General features: G+C 41.5%; 1 protein-coding gene across 1 annotated transcript; it reads left to right on the plus strand.

Annotated features, from left to right (window-relative positions):
- Positions 1-6,497: 6,497 nt before the first annotated feature.
- Med30 (mediator complex subunit 30) lies at positions 6,498-21,283 on the plus strand. The gene is made up of 4 exons (XM_087898777.1): positions 6,498-6,758; positions 13,869-14,027; positions 15,510-15,614; positions 20,903-21,283. Exons 1-4 carry the CDS (start codon positions 6,582-6,584, stop codon positions 20,996-20,998), a joined length of 537 nt encoding a protein of 178 aa, XP_087754903.1. The 5' UTR covers positions 6,498-6,581; the 3' UTR covers positions 20,999-21,283.
- The last annotated feature ends 3,518 nt before the right edge of the window (positions 21,284-24,801 follow it).

Here is a 24,801-nt window from a genome sequence, read left to right on the forward strand (position 1 = left end):
TAGCTGAGGAACTTCCCTGCTTCCCAGAATTCTCCTGTTCTCATTGCATCACCTCTACTTCCTGTCTGGTTTTCCCACCTATACTGCCTGCCTGACCAATCAGCGTTTTATTAAAATATGATTGACAGAATACAGACAATTCTCCCGTATCATTTCCCTCTTTTTTTTAAAAAACAAAGGAAAATACCCATAGTACATTTGTTGGGAATGTGGGCGTAGAATTTCAGGCTACTTCCTGCTGGTTGGGGGCGCTGATGATCTAATGGGGACCTAAAGAAAATTTAGAGTTATAATCAAGTCCTGACTGGAGTATCCTGTGAGACCTGATCTTCTCAGGCAGCATCTTGAATCCGTTGTGGATGTAGAACTCAGACATCTGAGCCATCTGTTCCTATCAGAGATTTCTCGGGTGGTCGTCTTTTTTTGAACCTGATTTTTCTTAACTCAGAATGAATCCACAGCCTCTTATTTTCTGTGGAAACAAAAGCAAAATCTCTTCTCCAAAGTAACATACCTTTTGACTTCAGTTTTGAAGCCAAGGTATTTTCAAAATACCTATCTTGGTTTAGTTCAGCAGCACTTATAAACAAAAGTCTTTTAGCAGCTGTTGCTCCTTCCTCAGCATTCAAACAATTCAAAGAGAGAATAATAGCATACAGTATCAAGATTCTCTGTATATTTTCCATCCTTATTTTAACCTCTATTTCTTTTAATTTTACTTTTACTTTTTGAGACAGGTTCTCTGTATATCTTGGTCCTGGAATAACTCTGTAGACCAGGTTGTCCTTGAACTCACAGAGATCCCTCTGTCTCAGCCTCCCCAGTGGTGGGATTAAAGGCAAGTGCTACCACACCTTGAACTCACAGAGATCTGTCTCTGCCTCCCAGGCATTGGGATTAAAGGCGTGTACTACCACACCTTGAGGTTACAGAGGTTAATCTACCTCTACCCCTTGAAGTCACAGAGGTCAATATGCCTCTGCCTCCCAGGCATTGGGATTAAAGGTGTGTACCACCACAGCCTATATCTCCCTTTCTTTCTTTTTTATTTTTAATGACTTTAACCTTTTAGCCTGCATATATTTTTAACACACTGTAAACTATTTAGAGGTTTTCTTCGTCTTTGAATCTCTCTTTACTGTATATCTCTCTTTTTCTGACTACATGAGCCTTTAAGGAGAGGACTAAAACTGTGGCTTTTATGGCTGGAATTAGCCCATTCCTTAGCTTTCCAGCCTCATGGCTGAGGTACCAACTGCAGCCATTTTTATTGCCACAACTCTATGGCGTTTCAAGGTCCCTGTCAGCATGCAAACTGCAACATTCCACTCACAGACCACACTCAATCGAACTGCCTGCCTGAAAGAGTCAGAGTTTGCCCTGGCAGGACAGCCCAGAAAACCAGCATTTTAAAACAGCACAGCTTTTTTCCTGCTACGACTGAAAACCGAACAGCATGCATTCAGCTTTTCATCAACACTGTTTAAGTGTTTCGTGGCAGGACCTCTTAATGAGCTACAAAGTTTTGCAGCTAAAGCTGAGTCATGTAGCGTCTCTTAGATAAGAGCATTTGCTTGCCTCTAGCAAGCGGAGCAGACCCGAGAAATTGCTGCTACCAAGAAACCATGCATAATGCTGCTATTTTGTTCTAGAATTACTTCCCAAGCTGTCTCAGGCTTTATGAGGATACAGTTGTCCACACATTGGCGCCAATGTATGCTTGTCCTTAGCCCCTCACTTCTCTGTTTCATAGAGTCCAGCACAGGGAAAGCCATGCCCACAATCCGCATGTCTCTCTCCACCTCAATTGTCATGATCACATTATTCCCAAACACACATACCAAAAGGCTCATCTCCTGGTAATTCTGGAGCCTGAAAAGTTGAGAGTCGGCCCTAATCATTCTGCTTTTGTTGTTTCTGAGTCTTCAGTAGTTTATAATCCTCTCCTGCATTAGCTACTTCTTGGAGTAGTTTTTCCGTCATAGCGTGATACTGTCATGATTTTCCCTGGCTCTCTCCAACTGGTCCCAACTTTTGTTATTATTTTTCTTCGTTGTCCTCTTTCTGTCTCTTAGTGTTCCTGTGGCTCTGTCCTGGAAAAAATTCTTCCTCACTTTCCTATGATGCACAGTGAAAGCAAATACAGCACAAATGTATTTATACACACTCTAAGCTGGAAACTATAAATGCTCTCCACACGACATCTCTTTAAAGCCTACTAGCAACCCTGAAGGTAGGTAATGTTCTTACTCCTGTATTTTATATGGAAGATAATGTAGTTTTTGCTCATCACTGAGTAGTAATATCACTGAGTTGTACCATATTTTAAAATTTTAGCCCAGGATGTCTACACACAGACACACACACACACACACACACACACACACACACACACACACACACACCAGGGAGGCTTCATCATTCATCATTCTGCCCCCAAAATTTACCTTCCTGGTAAATTCATAGTTCTTTGACTGGTTGTTTGTTGAGCTTTACCATGATCAGATCCTGCTGGTGGTGCTAAATCTACCAAAGTAAACAAAAGGAACAATCTGACTTCATTAAGGTTACTATCTCTTTAGGGAGAGGAGCCATAAAAAAAAAATCAGTGATAAGTGATAGAACTGAATGTAAAATAAAATCGGTAGAAAGATCCAGAAGGCTATGTGGCAGGTAGAAGAGTGGACCCACAAAACATCCATTACAAATCCTTGGAGACTGAATATCTTAATAAAGTTTATAGAAATGGGGATTTTATAGACATGATTAAGGAACCTAACATCATGAGATTATCTAAGGTAATGTGGTCAGCCCCAGTTTAAGCAAATAGGCCCTTAACTGTAAAATGTCAGTGGTTGTTTACTATGATAATGAAAGAAGAAGCAGGAAACATCTAAAGGCTGGGAGACCCAATGGTCATGGCTATCTTTGTTAGTGGAGGGATAGGCCACAAGGGCAATGAATGGAGCATTTTCCAGGAGAGAGCTTGGCTTATAACCATTGATAAAATGTGGGTATTGGTCATCCTCTAAATACAAGGTGCAGGATTTCTAATGGTGTAAGCAGAAAAGTTCTCCAGAACTCATGAGAAATAGTACGATAAAACCGGTCATCTGACCAACTGAAGTATTTCTATAACTCTAAGCCACTGGACTCTGATAAGTCATTGTGGTGGGTTGGATAAAAGCATTTCTATAAGCTCCTATAGGTGAACACTAGTGGTGCTAGTTCAAGGATGCTTAGGGGTACAGCCCTACTGAAAGAAGTATGCCACTAAAGGAGTACCTCTCTCTGTCTCCTTCTGGCTGGAGTGATTAACTGAACTGAGACTTTCCCTGAGGGAGACCCTGATGTATGGAAATGGAACATAACTCCTTCTTAAAACCGAGAACATGCTTGGCAGAGCTGGGAATGGTTTGGGGCCCGGGCCTTGGGGGAGCTGCAGCTTCAGATTCCGAGAAATCAACTCTCCCAACCTTAGGAGCTACGGTTATTGGTCCCACCAGTCCCAAAGCCTCTATGTACTGGGTCTCTGGTGTACTTAAGAAGCTTTGTGTTCCCTTTGTGCAACATTGTTTGATTTAGTCCTCCACTGACTTAGTTCCATTATATTTTAATTTTAGTCCCATTTCTTCCCTGGATTCAATGTTGTACTAATTACTAAGCTTGCTTGGCATAAGACATAGCTTGTGCAATACCTCTTCACCCCAGCTTTTCTCTGTCTCATATCTATTCTCTCTTTCTCATCCACTGGAACCTCCCCTTGAGGACGTTTGTGCTTACCTGCTAGTTCTTCCATTTCTATTTTCCATCCCAATTCCAAACTTGGTTTGGGATGAGGAAATTTTCTGTGCTAGTTGGTTTTCTAATTCAGGTGTCAGAGTCTCGATTTACAGGTAGTTTGGAATGGAGGCATGTGTGAACAGAATAGCTACTTTCCCAAAATATTTACATCCCTCTGAATCTATGGATTTATTATATGACAAAGGGCTGGAGATCAAGGTAGTAAATGGAATTGAAGTTGCAGAACATCTGACCTTAAAACTAAAAGGCATTCTGAACTGTTTGAGGACATTCCAATGCAAACATAAGATCCTTGAATGAAAAAGAGGAAAGCAGTGGACTCAGAAGCAGAGATGGCATTGTGAGAAAAGCTTGAGGGGTCAATGATGGCTTCAAAGACGCTACGAGTTGGGTGCTGAGCAGGTAAGGAGCCGGAAGGCATAGGATGGATGCAGCCCTTTGAAACTAGAAGAGACACAAAATCAGAAACTCTCTGATAGTTTAGAAAGTCACAGCCCTGTCAATCTGAAGTTGGTTCGGGGAATCTGAGCTCTAAAACTGTTGGCAGGAGTGATGCTATCATGGCATTAGAAAAACAATAGGATGCACAACTTCTTTGAAGCTTGCTTTTTCTTCAGGGCACCCTATCTTGATAAATGGAAGAAGCTTCACCCATTTCTACAGAAAAGGCTGCTTCCTTTATCCCACCTCCTTCACATGTATCCATCCTTGTCAACATCAGCATCTCTGCAGTTCCACTGCTAACTCATCCACTGTGCCCTTCCCTAATTCAGGTCATCAGGATCAATACTTTTCAGGAAAGAGGGAAGCAACATTCACCCACCAGCCACAGCCCATCGAAAAGCAAGAGTAAATCTTCTACCCTGGAGAGTCCTTGTGTTTAGATCGCTCTCCTGAGAACACCTCAATGGCTTGCGTTTTCACTCAGATTCAGAGCCTTTTGCGCTGTGTTGGGTCCTCCAATCTGTCTTCAAACATATTTCCCAGTACATATCCTCGTATTAAATTTCTTTGACTTTATGGAAAGCATTCCTGCCAGTCCTGGTGACAGCTTCTGGGTCTCCGAAGTTACAATGTGGGCATAGTTAGCTCTCCACCTCCATGCACTTTTAGGTTCCCATTTTACCCCTTTCATCCTGGACCAACTCCACTAAAGAGTTGGCGTCCCATGTCAGGATCTCCAGTCTTCCCTCCAATACAGTCGTCACAGAACTTAGTGTTAATTCCCCCACGAGAGCGGTTTTTACGAAACGTTCTCACTACACCATTTCTAGCCTAGCAGTCAGCCCACAGTCGGTGCGCAGTGAATGCTCTTCTGATCACCAGCACAACAGATCAATAAACAAATAAAGCTCCATAGCCATGGTTCTCAGCATGTGAGCCATGACCCTTCTGTTGGTCCCACGGCAGATTTCCTGCCTATCAGATATTTACATTCTGACTGCAGCAAAATAACAGTTATGAAGTAGCAGGAAAATAATGTTATTGTTTGGCTCACCACAACACAAGGAACTATATTAAAGGGCCACAGCATTAGGGAGGTTGAGAACCACTACTCGACAATGTTTCCTATGCCATTTTTAGTAGTCATTTTCTGGAAAGTCTGAAGTACATACTTCTCCGGGTGTAATCATTCTGTCCCTGTGACCAATTTTCACATGCTTGGCTTTTTTCTTTTTCATTTGAAATGTACAGTAGACTGTAAGAAGATATTTTTCTTTTCCTTTTTATAATTATTTAGATATTCCTTAATTATTTTTAAAAAAATCATTTACTAATTACTTATTGAGCCATTTCCATGGCCTATCATTATTAAGTCTGAGACTATAGAGGGTGAATAAAATAGAACTTTTTTTTTTTTCTGAAGTTGCGTTTCAGCATGTCCATAGAGTAAGGGCAAATCAGAAAGTAAACAAACCACACTATCAGGCGGTAGAACAACCATCCTTTGCTTGCGATTTCACTTTTTACCATTTTATGTAGTTTAGGTCAACTGTGGTTCAAAACTGTTAAATTACAATTTTTAGAAATAATTACCAAGTTGGAAATAACTGTGACACTATATTGCTATACTTACAATATTATTAATGTCTTACTGTGTCTAATTTATATTTTAATATTTTCATAGATATTTATGAATAGAAAAGGCAAAGAATTGTCCGGGGCCGGATACTCTGCAAGTTCCGACTCACATTGGAGTCGTCCTGTGAGGAATGGTTGCCGTAATTTCACAGTCAAAAAGTAGTGCATGTGGGCACGTGTGTTACTTAAGAGAATCTTCGAAAATATTCGAGCAGGAAACAAAAACAATCCTCGGGGTTGAATTTCTTGCTACACTGAAGTAAACAAGAAACAGAAATCATATTTTCTGCTTTTGAGCAGCAGAAAGCTATACTCAAGTGACAAGTTCTTCAGCCCTCTGAGCCTGCAACCTGTCAAAAGGACAATCATTAGAAACATCTCCTAAGTTTGTTATGAGAAAATGCTCCACAAAAACCAATGCAAAATTTGAACTATCAAGACACCTAAGGCAGCCCAGATTGGCCTCTGGGAGAATCCATCCAATCCACCACTGGTACCGCCCCCTGACCAGAACTCCACTGCTGATTGGTTAACTTCCTGTCTGTCTCAGGCTCGTAGCCCAATCGCGATCGGTTTTGCGGGGCGACTGTTCCCAGGTCTTCCGGGAGGACGCCTGCGTCGCGGCGGGGCGGAAGTGGCGCCGCCGGTTTGAAATCCGCATAGTCGGCTCCAGCCGGACCGAGCGCCCGAGGGCCATGTCCACCCCACCGCTGGCGCCCGCAGGCATGGCGCCCGGGCCCTTCGGCGGCCCGCAGGCGCAGCAGGCCGCGCGCGAGGTCAACACGGCCACGCTGTGCCGCATCGGGCAGGAGACGGTGCAGGACATCGTGTACCGCACCATGGAGATCTTCCAGCTACTCCGGAACATGCAGGTAGGCGCCTGGGGTGAGAGGGACGGTGGAAGGGGGCCTCTCCGGGCAACCTCGGGGTGGCCGTGTCGCCTTTCCACCCTGTGACCTCAGCGTGAGCCTGCCCCTTGCCCTGGGAGAGCTCTAGTGCAGACGCCCCCTCCCCTTCTTACCAGTGTCCCCAACTCCGGAAGAGCTCTGGATGGCCGTCCCCCTTATATTGGTCCCAGCATCTGTCTGTCTCACGCCCTGGGAATCTCTCAGACGTGGACACACCCCCTTACACCCAGTGTCCCCAGCATGAGTCTGCCTCCTGGCCTGGGAGATTCCAGATGTAGACACTCCACTTCTCCCAGAACTGTTGCCCAGTATGCATCTCTCCCCCACCCCAGGACACACCTGGAGTGGCTGTGCCCATTATCCCCAGAAGTGTCACCAGCGTGTGTCTGCTCCCCACCCCCACCCCGCTCCAGGAGACATCAGGTGTGATCCCCTTGACCGCCAGCTCCACATAGCCCCAGTGCCTATCTTCAAAGATCTAGGACTTCGTTGGTGGTATTAAAAGTACCACCAGTTTCTAGATTGGACCAAGTTGTGTCAAGCTTGTTTTATAAACGCTGTGTTTTCCAAAGTGCAAGTGGATCACACCCTACCTGCCTTGTAAAATGACTTTAGAAGATTTCGAGGAAAATTTCTCCTTGAAGGAGATGCCCTGAAGCTGAAGAATTGAGACCACAGTTCTCCCCCTTTCTAGGCTTAACTAGACTACAGTAAGCTGTGCTAATGTAAAGTTTTGACTTATTTAGGGAAATACTTGTAACTTGATCATAGTCACAATAGTGAACATAACCACTACCCAAGAAGTTTCCTTATACCACCTGTGACTTTTTTGCCTCTGTCTCCCAGGAACCCCTGCTAGTTTGAGTTTAAGAGCGTTGTGTAATAGGAATCACATAGCAGGTGAGCATTATGGGCCACGGTTGTTCTTTCAGCATATGTCTATATAGCTTCATTTCTTTTTCTTACTAATTTATTGACTGGATGCATCGCGGCATTTGCATTTGTTGATCTGTGGGTGCAAGTTTGGGTTGTTTCCACCTTGGAGCCCTTATCAACAGCGATGCCCTCAAATAATGTCAGCTTGTTTTTTTTACGGACTTCTGTGTAGGCATGTGCTTCATTTCTCTTGAGTAGATGGTTTAGGAGTATAATTATTGAATCATGTATATATCATGTCCTATATATATATGTTAAATTTTTAAAATAATTTTTCTGATATGGCTGACCTTTTGAATCTCCATCAGCAGTCTTCGAGGGTTCTAATTTCCCTCATCTTCATCTTCATTTCTTATTGTTGTGTCTTTTTCTTTGCTGGATTATCCTGTCACTCTCTGGCTCTCGCTTCCTTCAAACCACCTTTTGAGGACCAGATGTCTTATAATTGTGGTGGAATCCCATCACACTTGTTGATTAGTTCTGCTACAGATCTTGCTTTGGGTGTCAGACTTAATCTTTTTGTGTGTGTAACCCAAAGCACTGAATGTTTTCTCCTAGAACTTTTGCTCTTTAAGTTTTCCTTTTTGTTTATAACCTGTCTAAATTCTGGAAGGCTAGTTATAATGATTATCTGGGTCTAAGTTCATCTTTTGCCTTCAGATATCCAGTTTGTTCCCGTACAGTTTGTAAGTTGTTGATAGTATTTGCTTATCCTAAGACTCCATCCTAAGATGGAGAAAGCATCTTTGTTCGACTGATAAGGGTTCTGTGGGTCAGAGAGGTAAATTGGCACCCTAACGCTGCTCAGTGTGGAGTAATTGAGGCCTGTCTTGAGAATTTAATAACTTTTACTTCTACGGATGCCTTAAAGACGATTTTATTGCTTTTGTTTGTGTCAAGAAAAGATAGTTGAGATTTTTGTCTCCTATCTTTATAAATACGATTTTGTTTCACGGGAATCTTCTAGTACTATGTCAGTGACTCCGTGTGCAGTGTCTTACAAAGACATAAATGAATGCAAAGGAACGATCGAAATTCTATGGCACTTTCAAGTGAATAGATTCATAAGGAAAATGACTGGAGTGTGGATTTCATGATGTCTCAGAATTTAGCATGCATTCTTTCTTATTTTTAGCCTGCCCTGTGCCAGCATCTGAATTAGATAGAGCGTGGAGAAGCAGGCATGGTCACACATAGCTAAACAGCTATCAGCTACTTGACTAGTGCCACAATTCTAGGAACAATTCTGAGAGATGTTTTTATTCCTATTTTATAGCTAAAGAGATGACTCACCATCACAGACTGATGTGGGAGTCCCCTCTGTGTGCTGTCATTACCATTAATGAATAAAGAAACTGCCTTGGCCTGTTGATAGGACAGAACATAGCTTAGGTAGACAGGGAAAATGGAACTGAATGCTGGGAGGAAGAGGGGCGGAGTTGAGAGATGCTATGGATCCGCCGCCAGAGATAAACGTGCTGGAACTTTGCTGGTAGGCCATGACCTTATGGTGATACACAGATTAATAGAAATGGGTTAAATCAAGATGTAAGAGTTAGCCAATAAGAAGTTAGAGCTAATGGGCCAAACAGTGGTTTAATCAATACAATTTCTGTGTGGTTATTTCAGTTCTGGGCGGCTGGGACAAACAAGTGGTTCCTTGCTACAACAGACGGCTTTGATAACCTGCTGTTACATCACTTAAGTTGTTCCTGAGCCATCTGTATTATTAAGAGAGCTAGAACAGAACTCATCGCCTGAACAGAACGAGACTCTTTCTGAAAGTTCCACAGTGCGCATCTACCTTCCACTTTGTCTCAGACTCATCTCAAACCCTTTGGGGGATGTTGCAATGACCCTAAAAGGCAGTTGAGTTCCAAAAAGTCAGAAGTGGTGATGTAAACGGATGTTCTTAACCGTGAACAGCATGGCTGTTCATCTAATTGTAGGCAGCTTAGCCAACTTCCATTATACGTGGTTCGTAGTGGATATTTAAGAGGATGTTTTGAAAAAGAGAATGTGCAGACTGTTTGTACCTAGTTTTAATTCCAGCACACCGTTATCACTGCTCTGCTTTGCTTTTATTAATTTTGTACTCGGTCGTCGTCTGTATACACGGGTCAGACCCTATGAATAGGGTTATCGAGCCACAGATTCTGGCATCCTCTGGGAAATGAGGATCTCACAGGACTCCAGTAGCTGGGGCAACCCCATGCTCTTCAGTATACTCAGATGTCAAAGCATCAGTTTTGGTCCACGAAAGTGAAGCAGAATAAATACACACTGCTATAGTTACTTCCACACATTTGAGAAAAAGTTTGTCTATTAGATCTCCTTTAGCTCCTTAAGATTCTGAAAACTATAGACTTTTCTTAGAAACAAAATAATGAGTAAACACATTTTGAAAACTGTTTGCAAGGTGTTAAGAAGCATCTTCCCAAATATCCCTGAATCCAAGATTAAGATTCCCTGTGAACAAATAGCATTGCTTTGATTCTGCTTATTATCCTTTTAATCTTTTATTGCATATTTTGGCTACATAATATATTCATAATTTAGGAATAGCAGAACGCACTGCAGAGAGCATTCTCCTTTCTATTCCCTGTCTGCTAGGTACCTAATCCCTCTCTGTAAGCAGTGGCTGTTAATGATTCTAGCCACTGGTTATGTTTATCTCTTTGCATATTTAATCAAATCTGTGCCTACATATTGTCTTATCCCTCCCCTTTGCACAGATATCTGTGCATAATATTCTGTACTTTGCCTTATTCATTTGCTACACAGTAGCTTACTCATATCCATAAAGTACTCCCTTCTCTCCTTACACCACATAGTAGTCCACTGGGTGGAAATACTCTGATGTTGGAATAAGTGATTATGTCCCACACAAAGGAGCACGGTACCTGCTGATGAGCTTTTAGAAGCCGCTAACTTATAAGAATTGTAACTGAATGAGTCCTCTCAAAGTTGTTCCTGTGTCCTGACTCAGGCCATGACAATGGACTGATCATGCTTTTAGGTGTTTGCTTACCTGACAGATAAACCACCTAACCTATCTCCTTATTTGATTGAGTTTGAACATTTTGTCGTATATTTATGAACCTTGTGTGTTTTATTGTCTGCTATTGCTTATTCCTGTTTCAGTGTATATGTGTGTGTGCTTGCGTGTGTGTGTTTGTGTGATTGTTTTATCTCCCTTGTTCTCTGTGATATATTTGCAAATGTTTTCCCCAGGTTTCTCTTGTTTCTTCCATTTTGTTTTGGAATTGAGTCTCACTGTGTAGCTGGAGCTGCCCTTGAACCTGTGATGCTGCCTCAACTTCCTAAATGCTGAGATTACGGGATCTTAGACCTGAGCTACTGTGCTGGTATATTCAGTCTGGTCTTTCTATTTTACCTTTTGATTCCTCTAGGTCGTTTTTGCCCTGCTTTTTTTTTTTTTTAATGTATGATTTCTTGATTTTCCAGTTCATATAATTTATTAGGTTACAGATTTTATGTCTAATTAGGAATGCCTTCCCCACTCTCAGATGATGAAGAATTCTGTGTGTTTTCACTGGAATTTTTACTTTGGTAAAACTTGGGTCCTTGTGGGATTGATCCTGTTTTGAAGCATGATGGACAGCACTCACCTTGTTGCACAAGTGCTTGATGGAAAGTTCACCTCACTGCTCATTTGGTCCGGTTGTAGCTTTGTATAGATGGATCTGGCTGGGGGTGTTGGGTTCTTTCCCCTTTGCTTCCATCACGGAATGCCTTATTCTCATATAGCCTTGAATTTCTGTGATGGTTTATATTTCTATGTCAGAGTAAGTGTCCTTTTTACTTTTCCACATACATCTTAGATCAAAAAAACCCTGTTAGTGGTTTTATTAGTTTTTTTTTTTTTTTCAGTCTAGAAAACCTTGACACTGTTCAGTCTTAGTAACCAAGGTCATGGAATCTTTTTTTGTTTTGCATTTGAGGTTTTTATTTTTATCTTTTCTAGGTTTATCCCTAAATCTTTTCTTCTTGCTTTTCCTTTTTTTTTAGAAATGAAAGCAAAGCTATTTCTTCCTCTCTTTTAGCTTTACACTTAACTCCTTATGGAATTCCTTTACCGTTGGTGGCTTTTTATGATGTTATTTGGAAGCAGTGGTCACTGTACTACTTCCTTTTTTATGTTTCAACCTTTCTGTCTTCCATAGCCAACCTGGCCAGCTCCTTCACCACAGAGTGCATCATCAGTAACAGTGGTCTCAGTATATGTCTTTTTCTGTTCCTGACCTGAGTGGGAATTCCTCCAGTGTCTGCACATCCATCACGATGCTGACTTTATAACCTAAATATGTTTTTCATATAGGGGGGATTTTATTATAAGAATAGATGATGAATTTAGTTGTATGCCTTTTTAGTATGTGGGAGTGTGATATATTTATGAGGTTTCATCCATATTCATGAGGGAGATGGTTATTGATGAGCTTCCCAGCTGAGTAGCTCCACCACAGCATGCAGCAAGGGAGCTTGGGTGTGATTACCATACGTTCCGTAGCGTATGGAAGCCTCATCACTCATTTAAACTGCTACTCTCGCGTCCAGAGCAATGCTTGACACGCGAAAGATGAGTAGGAAGTATAAAAACTAATATCTAAACGTACTCAGTTGGCAGTTTTCAGGTGGATAATTCTTTGCATTTCAGCAAGATTGCTTTTCTTTATAATAAGACTCATCAATCATTTTGTGCATGACATACGCTTCTCATAAACACGTAAACACACACTTAGGGGTAAAATGCTCATGAGAATTATTCAAACCATACACTAAAACTCTTGTGCCAAATATGCTACAAAGAGGAGTTCCACTTTTTACCAAGGAGCAAACCGGGTTAGATGCCATGATTCAGGAGGCCACTGCTTCTCTGCGTGAAATGTAATCGCCACACCATTATTGGACAGGACAGCGGGGTCATCTGACTGTCTGTGTCGTTGGTGCCTGTTAATGTCTGTAAAAGGGATTCTTAGGGGAAATCCCACACTGTATGGACGTATGAACCCTTCTAATGCCATCTTACTTTAAAATGTTGTGAGCCACAGAGCCATTGGTATTTCGTCACACTTCCAGGTGCATTTTAATATGGGTTAATGCTGAGGATTCCTGAAACTAGAAAGCATTCAGAAATTTCAGAAAATCTGTCTCCTGAGCTGAGAAACTGTAACATTTATCAAAGGGACTCTGGGAAAGAGAAACAAATTATTCAAGTCTACCCAAATTCCATTTGACTGTGACTTTATTGTTTTTTTTTCCGATGAGTATTTCTCTGGAAAAATTATGTTACTGATTAATTAGCTTTGATAATTACACCCATGGCTGATATACCTAGGCCCTTGTGTGGGGTGGGGAGGACAAATGCTATGCTTCTGGGCTCTAGCACCTGCCTACCTTGTACTCTGTTTTTGAAACGTGGTCTCATTACATTTCCCCAAGCTGGCCTTGAATTTACGTTAGGTGACAGGCTGGTCTTGAACATGTGAACCTCCTGAGAGGAGTTACAGGCCTGGCTGATAAGATTCTTGAATTAAGAACATTTGATGGCTTAGAACATATATGATAATAATAATTTGCGATGATTTATTAATGATGTTTGAGTATATGTTCATTTGTACCCATATCTTCTATTAAGACTTTTTCATTAAACTCTGGTGGTTTGTGTTTAGTTTGTACTTTGCACATCTTACCCGCTTAATCATAGTAGTTAAGATTTGAAAATGCTTCTGCAGGTGTGAGAATACACTATTCCAATTCTGTGAAACAAAACCCTACACTTCAGTTTTAAATACATGTGCATGTGTATAATATATGCATGTATATTATATGTACGGATGGGTATATATGTGTGTATAAAATTCATATAAATTCATATAATACATAAAAAGTTTGTGTACAGGTTCATCAGCTTTCTGCTTTCATGTGATAGTGATATTAAAATTGTATATTTGTAACATTAAAGGACAAAGGCCTTTCAACTGGTCAACAGTCTGTTCACAGAGCCTTTTTTAAGGCTCTTTTATTGCAGTGAAACACTGTACCAGGTTGCTAATAAATTAATGTGGATTACTTTTAAAACACCAATATTTTTATTGTTTTCTTTTACCTGCCAAGCTGCCAAATGGCGTCACTTATCATACTGGCACTTACCAAGACCGGCTCACAAAGCTCCAGGACCATCTTCGCCAGCTTTCTATTCTCTTCAGGAAGTTAAGACTGGTCTACGACAAATGCAACGAGAACTGCGGCGGCATGGACCCCATTCCCGTCGAGGTACGTGTCCATAGCAGGAGTGTGCATGTCAGAGGCGGAGGCAGGTCAACACAGCAGGTTTTTTTCTTTCTCCTTTTAGCAATATTCCCCATTTTTAATGTTATTTGTTTTGCTTCTGAGAAGAGATAAAATTGTGAGTATATGTGTTTGTTTTTCATTAATGATTTTTGTAGCATTTGTTTTCCAGCCTTGTAGTGATATTTTTGTGTTTATTTATGCATTTGTTGGGATTTTAATGACAGTGATTTCTTCTGTTAAAATTAGTTATCATGGCAGTTTTTAACCATTGCTAAGAAAAGTTGTATTTGATAGAACTTGATCGAAATGGTAGAGGCTAGAAATCAGAACACAGTTGATCTGGGAATGAAACAGGAAGCAACGAGCTTAAGCCAGCGGTGGGAGATCAGACTTTGGGGAGACGTAGACTGGAAGTTAGGGGGAAGTGATGACAAGGAGGAGGACTGGAGTCAAGGGGTTGGGGCACTGACTTTTGCCACCGAATTCAAGAGACCAGAACATATAAACATGCTAAAGGAGGGAAAGTCTGTGGAGAGGTTGAAGGAATAAAGAGAAAACAGGAGCCAGCGCCATTCTGGAGTCTGTGTTCACACAGTTCTGCAGCAGGAGAGGAGAGAAGGGTGCTTGTCAATGCAGGTCAGGTATGTGTGCCCCAGGAATACGGAACCATTTGCCAGGTGGATGCTTCTCTGACCGTTTCTTCATGATAATTTACGGTGGCAGAGACTGCCTGGCTCCCGATGTCCGCCGCATGTACATGGTGTTTCCTCCAGTAAGCACTCACAGGCCACACATAATTAAGAACATTTTTTGCCAGAAGCATCACTGCTTGTTCATTTCCTTTTTCCCTTCTTTATTAGATTAAAAAAAAAAAATACCAATCCAAATTCCCATTCCCTCCCCTCCTCCCATTCCCTCTACACACCCTCTTACCCCACCTCTCTCCGATCTTAAGAGAGGGCAAGGCTCTGTACATTTCTTCCTATTAAAAATAGTTCTCATACCTAAAAGAAATTAAGACAAATAAAAATTCTTGCAGCTACTGGAGTTCTGAATGTCAAGTTGGTGGCACTTGCATCAAACATGTCTTCAAAGGGCCGTTCTTATAGTGTGAAGGAAAGACTACCTTACTTGAACAGACTGAATGTCTCTGAGTAGATGCTGCATCTTACTTAACATGCGTCTTCAGTGATTTAGCCAGCATCTAGCAATTGCGTATTTGCAGACTGAATGACCAGAGTCTAACTTGCTATTTGACAACCAGTAGTTTTTTGAGAGGAGGATAAACTTTGTTATTGGTGTTGTTTTCAGTTAAACACAGTGAACTTTATTGGAAAACCAAGGTTTTTTTGTGGTTAATCTTTTTAATTTTTGATTAAATGGATCCTCAGTGGATGCAGTCTCTATAGTAGTCTTAATTCACACATCTGGACCCCATTTTGTGTTTCTCTTGGTCACTTCCAGCAACTTATTCCATATGTGGATGAAGATGGCTCAAAGAACGACGACCGGGCTGGCCCACCTCGTTTTGCCACTGAAGAGAGACGAGAAATTGCAGAAGTCAATAAAGTGAGTTATAAGTCTGTACATTTTATATTTCAGAATCCTTGATTAAGAATTATTAGGGAGCCTAGCCTAGCTTAACTCTAAAACATAGTTTGAGTTTGGGAATTGTGTGGTGTTGTTTTTGCAGCAGATTTGCCCTATTTAGAGCAGTTGCAGGAGGAGAAAGGGAAGCAGAGCTGCTGCCCAAGGAGTTGGGAAAGAATGTGGATCTCACTCAGCTGAGCCCTCAGAGAGGAGAGATCGTGGATCTCACTCAGCAGAGCCCTCAGAGAGGAGAGATCGTGGATCTCACTCAGCAGAGCCCTCAGAGAGGAGAGATCGTGGATCTCACTCAGCAGAGCCCTCAGAGAGGGTAAGCAGAGGAAGCATTTGCTTTGCTTTAAGATGTGGAGCTTTTAGTCTATTGCTGCTGACCCTGTTGCTCTGGGCCTGCTGTGGCCCAGCACATTGTAGCAGGAAGGTGTTTAAAATCTTTTACAAATAAAACCAGTCAACCTTTGTTTTATTATAGCAACCATGTGATTCCATTTATACATTTATAGGTAGCTTCTTAGGACATTATATACACATATAAATATATGCATATAAACATACACATGTTTGTGGCAAAAGACTACAAGGACTCAGTATATATAAGTAGTTTTAGCACATGGGAATCAGGTGCTTACCTGAACCATAGCAGCAAATATGCAAAATGTGTCTTACCAATTATGATATGTAATTTTAATTATGAAAAGGAATACTTTAAAATAGCCATGTGTGGTTTTAAGTCTGAAAGGCAATAAACAACAGTAGACAATAAGGACAGCACAACAGAAGGAACAGTTCTGAAATGATTGCCAAGGATTTTTAGTTTCCTGTCTCTGAGGCCTTCTAAATTTTCCGTTGAACTCATTATTAACTTAACTTTTTAATATTCAAATATTAAACTTGACTGCCTGCTGTATGCCAAGTGTGGCTGACTGCTGAAAGTCCAGCCACATAGTAGTCAGCCAGTGTGTTTGCTCCACCCTCCTGTGCTTGGTGGACAGGTGGGTGGGACTTTAAGATTCTAAGACTCTGGCTGGGCTGTGGTGGCACACGCCTTTCATCCAGCTCTAGAGATATAGAAACAGGTGGATCTCTGTGTGTTCGAGGCCAGCCTGGTCTACAGAGCCGTTCCAGGACAGCCAGGACTGTCACACACAGAAACCTCACCTCAAACAAACAAACAAACAAAAAGGTTCTGAGATTCTAGAGAAAGCAGCAGTGTTCCCCACCCCCCTGGCATGGTTAGGGGATATTTACAGAAAGAAGACTTTTTGTGCCATATTTTAGGACATTGGCATTTGTATTAAATAAGGTGCTTCATGGACTTTGATTCATGCACTCGGTCCTCTATATTTGATGGAAGTCACTAAGGGAAATGGCCTGGTGGCCATAGCCAGGTTTTGCTGTTTTAGTACCTTTCCCATTTGCATCTGGCTTTTGAGAGCCTGAAGCCGTTTTCCAAGTAAAGGGGAATCTGCTTTGGGATCCTCAGAATTGAGTTTCCTTTCGCCTAGCAGTATTCTGTTGATTGACGTGTAATCGAGCCCAAACATTTGGAAATTAAAGCATTTTTTTCTCAAGTGCCACAGCCTTTATATGAATATTAAATTACATGGTCTGACTTAGCAGAAACGGCCTTTGTAAGAATCCACTCTGCTTACATGCTCACCTGTTAATGGAACAAATTATGCACAGCTGATGGATTTTGAAAATAGCAGCTGTCAGCCCCTGTTAAAATCAATCAGTGGCAAGATCGTATACATTATATCTTATATCGTGTCATGAAAATGTATTTACAGCTTAACCACTAATAGGCATGACTGTCAGCTTCCCTGTTGACAGTCGCATGGCGTGCTTTGACTCCACAGATTTTACCTGTGTGATAACTTTTTCCTGAAAACTTTGTCTTTTTTGAGTCAAACTACCCTGATACTTTGTTTTACACTTAAAAAAATAGTGTTGCTCGGATTTTGGTGTTAGCTTAGAAAAATACCCTTTGGTATACTTTAAATGTTAGGAACTAATGAGACCAGCATATCAGAATTCATATTCTTGAATATTCATGTTCTTGAAACGTGATGGTGGCATTGAGGGAGCCCTCTACAAATGCGTTTTGGATACTATTTAATAAAATCTGTTTTTGATTACCCAGGAACATGATTTTGTTTCTTCTAGTTGCTTCCAAGTCTTTACCGACATGTGAAGGCTAGGATTGTCTCTGAGGCTTAGTTTTAGGTAGTTCTCAGCTGTCTCTAAAACTTAAGTCCCCGCTCCTGCCCCGTCCTCACATCTGCAGTTCACCTTTGCATTTCGTCTTCATGGTTCACTCGCCCTCCACTTGTAAATGCTCCTCGTCCCCCGTTGTCTCACCAGGTCCTTCCACTCTGCTCACTGCAGCTTGTTGAGGTGCCAGGAGGATGCTTTCATTTGCTGACCTTTGGGGTGCAGTCTGGCCGTACCTTCCCCCCACTTGATGCCGAGGTTCCGAAAACCCTCAAAGTGGTCACACTCAAGATATGCTAAAACTTAATACTTCGAATTATTGTTTGTTTATTTGTTTGTTTTGAGAACAGGTTCCACAGTGTAGCTCTGGCTGATGTTGGACTCACTGTGTAACTCAAGCTGAGCTCAGGCTTACAGCAACTATCCTGCTTGAGCATCTTGGCTGTTGGGAGCAGCCATGCCCCACTTTTAAAATTAGATTTTTTTTTTGAAAATTACTGTTTATCCTTTTATTCTTTCTTAATAGCTCTCTCTCTCTCTCTCTCTCTCTCTCTCTCTCTCTCTCTCTCTCTCTCTCTCTCTCTCTCTCGTCATAACACTTAAAAAGTTGGAATTAAGAAGGAGACAATGGTACCTAAAGTATTCTCCAGCTAGAAGTGATGGTTTATTGAGGCACCATAGACTTGAGCATCCATGGACCCACCCTGAAGCCATGTGTCAACAGCACTAACTCAAATTTGGTGCTTTTCAGCTACAAGTCTGTGACTGATTATCACTTTCCTTGTTGTAATCACACCGGAAGTGTGATTACTGACAGTACCTATGCTCTGGCCCGTTCATACGAGAGGAAACTGAGGGAGAAACTTAGTCTGAGATCAAATAACCAGTTCCAGAGGTGAAGGCTGTGACTGAGATTGCCATCCTTCCAGTGTAATGCCACCCTTGGTGTCTGTCAGGGCGAAGTGTCCCTGTGGTAATAATACATCCTCTTCTGGTCCCAAATTAGACAATATACACACCACTTTACTGACTGACTAACTGCCACATCGTCACGTGAGATGAGTCATCTGGAAACCTAATTGGTCGGTCTTCTTTCCCGAAGACCCTTCAAGCCCTGAGAGAGTCGCGGCCTGTGTGCTGTGCAATCAGACGTTTCTTCTGTGCCTGTGCTACCCTATTTTCAAACATGAATTTAATTTAATCAGTATTATTAGTAGCATTAAAGTGTCTGTAATTGCTTCTCTGCTTCCTAGTAAAAGTATTTAATGCCCCCTTTAGTGACCTTCTTCCTGCTTGTGACTTCTGAGTCTATATACAAGTAATAAAAGCAGGTCACTTAATCTCAGCTTGCTTTTTAATGAAGTAATAATACTTTAGACCTTTTTCTAATGTACATATAATAGTTTACCTGGAGGCAATTAAATAGAATATTTTAGAAATAATCTAATTAAAATATTATATCTTTGGATTTAATGTTTCCCAAGTGTTACTGAATAATAATTATTATTATATCTGGTAAGGATGCTAACCAGAATCTCTGTATCACATGTTATCTAAGCTGGAATCTATCACCTGGAACTTGAAGAAAGGAGTCTTAAGATAGGCATGAACTATAGTCTAGTCGAGCCCAGGAATAGAGATGCAGGGGCATGTGCAAGGCTTCCTGTGGGCGTCTTCCTTGTCACTAGGCCACTTTCTTTTCATTTCTAGAATTAGAAGTAGTCTGTGCTTCATCTTAGGACAGTAACTTCTGCTGTACCTGGAAGACTGATTTTGCGTGGACCGTTGTGTTATGTTTCCTGTCCTGACAGCTTACATTCTGTGCCTATCACCAAGTGTCAAGTGCTTACTTCTGTGTTAGGCAACTGTAATATTTTAGGCAAATCAAACCACTTGATTCTCCCATGAACTCTTAAGAGGAAGAGTTGGTGATTACCTTCATCCTTCTGGTGTGAGGTTGAACAATTTGGCCACTGTCCTCCGTTTATAATTGGTACAGAGCTGAGCATTTGATCAACCAAAACATCTGGATGGAAAGTGTAGTGGTAACCATTATGTTCCATTGCCACTACAGCATCGTAAGTACTAGATTTATCATAATTAAATGTCACATAGTTAAGACAGAATGGGGGCCGAGGCCAGAGACCTCTGTGGACTTATGTTAGAAATAAGGGAATCTGTTAGGGTCTGTGAAAGTGAGAAAGGGTAGAAGCTATGATGCTTCGAATGAGAACGGCCCCCACAGACACATATGCTGTGGTAATTCCTTCGGCCAATAGCCTTTAAGATACTGGCCCACTTTGGGCATGATCAAATGTACTACATATACAGATGTTAAAAAAAAAATGTGTGTAGCCCGGAGCTGCTGGATTTGGTTCCTGTTCCCTGCTCATGCAGAGGACTGCTGATCTGAGTCTATCCCTAAATAAAGAAACCTTTATTATACTCCATTTTTGGCTAATGTGGTACCACTGTATTATAATCGACAACATTCATATATTTGAATATTTAGCCCCTAGTTGGTAAGAAAACAAACAAAACCTGGGCAGTATAACCTTGTTGAAGGAGGTGTGTCACTAAGGATGGGCTTTGAAGTTTCAAAAGTCTCAAGCCATTCCTAGCTTTTTTCTCTCTTTTTTTCTCTTTCTTTTTTTCTTTCTCTCTCTCTTCCCCTCCCCTCTCTCTTTCTCTCTTTTTCTCTCTCTCTGCCTGGTAATAGTTGTCTCAAAATGTGAGCTGTCAGCTATTGCTCCGTCCATGTCTGCCTCCCTGCTGCCATGGTCCTCGCCATGATATCATGGGTTCTATGATAGTCATGGGATCTAACCCTCTGGGATTGTTAACCCTAGGTAAACTCTTTGGTCATGTCTTATTACAGCAATACAAAACTAACCAACACCAAGAGCTTCTGTCTGGCAGGAATGTTTGGGTTAGCTTCTGTCTGGATCATTGGGTCCAAGCTTAATGCAGTTCAGTCTTCTAGCATCATTATCTATATATTTTACTTCACATTGTGGTAAATTCTTTTGTTTTCACAGAAACTGAAACAGAAGAACCAGCAGCTGAAGCAGATTATGGACCAATTACGGAATCTCATCTGGGACATAAATGCCATGTTGGCAATGAGGAACTAAACTGATATTTAAATCTTTTTCTCTCCGCGTGTGATACCATTGGATTTCCCCCCAAGTATTCTTCCTTTGGAAAGATTATTTATCTCTCTATTTTAATGGTTAGCACTGAAGTTCCTGTTTTCATGTTAAAGTGTTCACTGCCTCTTTTTTTTTTAATGCTCTTGGTTCTATACAAGATTATTATAATAGTCTTTGATAGGGTGGGAGTTTTGTTTAATCTTCGTGAATTGAATAATTGCTTTTTAAAAGCAAAATGAAGCTTAATAAATAAATTTTTAAATATAACCAGTGTGTTTGCTTGTTTTAGTTATCCTTTTCAGAGAGAGGTAAAGTATAAATATTTCAGCATATTATCAACCAAAGTTTATCTCTGAAAGAAATTAATTAAAATTAAAAATACATTACCACGTAAGCTCCTTTCTTAATTCAATTTCATTTTCAAACCAGTAAAATAAGAAACTAGCTTGTTGCTCAATTACTTTTCTCGGGTTCTTTGGGTATTTTTCTGAATTGAAATGAGAGAGGTGATCAAAAGACTGTACAAACTTGTCATAGATACGTGCTCAGCTGGGACTTGCTGTGGACCTAGTAGCAGAACCCTGCCTGTCAGAGACATGCTAATCCCAAGTATGTTTCCAAACACTGACTTTTAAGAGTTCTCGTCTAGACTGTTCTTAGGACACTGGCTCTCACCCTTCCTAATACTGCGGCCCTTTAATACAGTTCTTCATATTATGGTGACCCCTTCCCTAGCCATAAAACTACTTTTGTTGCTACTTATAACTTTACATTGTGAATTACAATGTAAATATTTGACATGCAGATGGTTTTAGGTGACCCCTGTGAAAGGGTTGTTTCACCCCTACCCCCACACCACAAGGAGTCCTGACCTACAGGTTGAGACTCACTGATTGAGAACAAGTACATTTTCAGTCTACATGACTGGTTGTGGTGGGCTTTCCAACCTGAGTCACAAGCTGCTACCAGGCCTGACTTGACTATGACAATCCTGCATTTGACTCTTGCTTGTGGATTAAGTCTTTCCAAAAGGTTGCATAAGAAACTAGTAACCAGCTTCCTCTGGGAAAGAGAACAGCGTGGTTGGGGTTCAGAGTTCAGAAGGTGCTGACCTTTCATTGTCTACGTTTTTGCACCTTCTTGATGTTATAGCCTGTGCAAATAGTACCACAATCAAAACCGCACATTTCATCCTGAGTCATGCACATTGCCACCAGTCGCGGGTGACAGAGCACAAGAAGGCATAAGTTTACTTTTGTTGATGCAAGCCCACTGTTGGTGGGCATCATAGGGCACTCTCTGTGTTGTTGCAGGGCAAAAGCTACTGTATGACACAGAGAAGCACACAGAGCAGAAGTCTTAGCTTAGTGTGGTGCTCCACACTGAGGACCCACGGATATCACAGTTTGTTAAGACACTCAGGATTTGTGTAGGTTTTCATATGCAGCCTAGTCTGCGTGCTGTTTACCACTGTGACACTGTGGCTTTAGTTTATTGCAGTACTAACAATACAGTGATGCACACATGCATAGCTAGCTAAGCATACTAACCTGAGCTCTACTTGGCTTAGATTAAGCACACCTCTGAACAGTTTGAGGGCATACCTGTACATGTGGAGTATGGACGTCCGAGTGAATAATTCACCTAGCAACCTGTTAGCAACATAGGCTCCCTACTTGCATCAAGCCGCATACACTCTCTCTGAATAGTGGAATGAGTTTCTCCTCCGTTTAACGACCATCAAACTTGGACTCTACTCAGTTATCCCAGGAAAGTAGAGGGGGCCAGCTCTGGCTTACACTAGGAAGGCCTAAACAGATAATCAGGGCCCTTGGGTGTCTTCACTCAGTGTATTGGTGCGGGAGAATTATCTGTATTCTGTCAATCATATTTTAATAAAATGCTGATTGACCAGGCAGGCAGTATAGGCAAGAAAGCCAGACAGGAAGTAGAGGTGGAGCAAAGAGACTGGGAGTATTCTAGGAAGCTCCCTCTGTCAGTTCTGCCCAGACCACCGGAGAGGAAAGATGTAAGCTGCCCAGCTGAGAAAGGTACTGAGCCGTGTGGCTAACGTAGATAAGGATAATGAGGTAACATAAGTTATAAGAACTAATAAGTAGCCTGACCTAATGGGCCAATCAGTTCATAACCTAATGTAGACTCTGATTTCATTGGGACTTGCCGGCTGTGGGGTACCGGGTGGGACAGAAACCCCAACAAGCCAGCCCCCCTCACTACGGTGTATTCTGACAAATTCTATCACTTTGGTTTGAATGAACTTTCCTTACTACTTTCCAGTCTGTGTGGAACTTTTACTTCATCCTTGAATAAGATGCCAAGACCCAGGAAATATATGGCCACGCTGACCACTGGTAATGATGACACTTGTTAATTTCGTCTTTCATTCCTGACAACCATTACGTCAGTAAAAGGTTTTGACCTAGAGTCTGGGTGTTTGAAATGTCCTGCTCAGCCACTTAGATTATTCATGGTAGCACAAACCCAGCTCTTGGAAGGAAGGTAGAGATGGCATGCTTTGGGCTTTGAATATATAGAGAATATCTTGGTGGAGCAGAAATGAGTATGGTTATACTGTTGTAGAGTTATCACCCCAAGTTACGGGCTGCTGCGCATGCTCTCTCAACTGGGGCTACTCATTCACAAGTGACAGGTGACCATGTGATCAGTTGTGAGTGTGATGGGGGCTACTAAATGCAGACCTCACTAGCTCTCCAGTTCTGCCTTCTGTAGAGAGAACGCACCAATAGATTAACGCACAAAGAAAGGGACTTTATTGTAATCCATGTCCGTAGGCAAGATAACCTGTTCTTTCTCTCTCCTGTGAAATGATTTGTGAGATTAGTTAATATTCTACTCTAGGTTAGAATTTTGCTTGGAAATTTTAGAAACTCGCTTCAAAAACAGGCTAATCCTACAACAAGGATTTACTAGTTCCTAGGGTGACAAAAAATGAACATAAAAAATCTGCAATGACTAAAGCATCAAGAATTACAGCCCAGATCTGATACCTTCAAAAATTTCGTGGTCCACCTGAATTCCCACTTACATCTGCTCCTCCAAATGGCAGGAACAATGCTCTTCTATGGTCTGGTCATTTCGATACCCTGATCTCAAAAGTTGAGAGGCCTGTCAACGCTTAAGTTAAAAATCTTCACAATCGACCCATAATCCTTGAAATGGATCTATTGTGTAGATGGATACTATGGCTGAACGAACCCATGTTCTCAATCTATCTGTAGCTAGAATGTGGGTGGGGAGGGTCTAGAAAAGTACACTCCCCAGGGAACAGGATTACAGAAGAAAAGAGGACCAAACAGGAACATTTTGAAGGTAAAAAAAAAAACCATGGTAACCACAGGTAGTGATGGTCTCCATTAATTGTTATACCATTTCAGACATAATAAAGGAAGTTATTTAACCTTCAACCCCCCCCCCCCCCCCAGAACATTTGCAGAAAGCCAAATGCATCATTCACCACCTTGGGGAAATGTCTTATCTTTTTCTGAGCGTGTAGACTTCTGACCTAGAGTTTTTCTCTTCAGCTGTTTTCCTTGCAGCTGTTTTGGTTTATTACAGGGCAAGCTTGTCAGGCCTCCTTTCATGGGCTAAAGCTCAGATAGGACAGAGTTAAGAAACTGAAAATTCCACCATACTGGTAAGGACATTATCTTTAAATGACTTGGCACCCTTCGGCCTTCATCATTCAGACATTACATCCCATGGCACCGTTACAAGCCAAAATGTGTTAATTTGACATTTTGATG

The sequence above is a fragment of the Myodes glareolus genome, chromosome 19 (assembly GCF_982192425.1).
Source record: "Myodes glareolus chromosome 19, mMyoGla1.1, whole genome shotgun sequence".
NCBI lineage: Eukaryota > Metazoa > Chordata > Mammalia > Rodentia > Cricetidae > Myodes > Myodes glareolus.

Bases quoted from the DNA above. Each gene is read 5' to 3' on its own strand.
- Med30 (XM_087898777.1), top strand. From the start codon at position 6,582: ATGTCCACCCCACCGCTGGCGCCCGCAGGCATGGCGCCCGGGCCCTTC. The intron at 6,759-13,868 runs GTAGGCGCCTGG...TTACCTGCCAAG, and splicing joins AGCTACTCCGGAACATGCAG to CTGCCAAATGGCGTCACTTA. The intron at 14,028-15,509 runs GTACGTGTCCAT...GGTCACTTCCAG, and splicing joins TGGACCCCATTCCCGTCGAG to CAACTTATTCCATATGTGGA.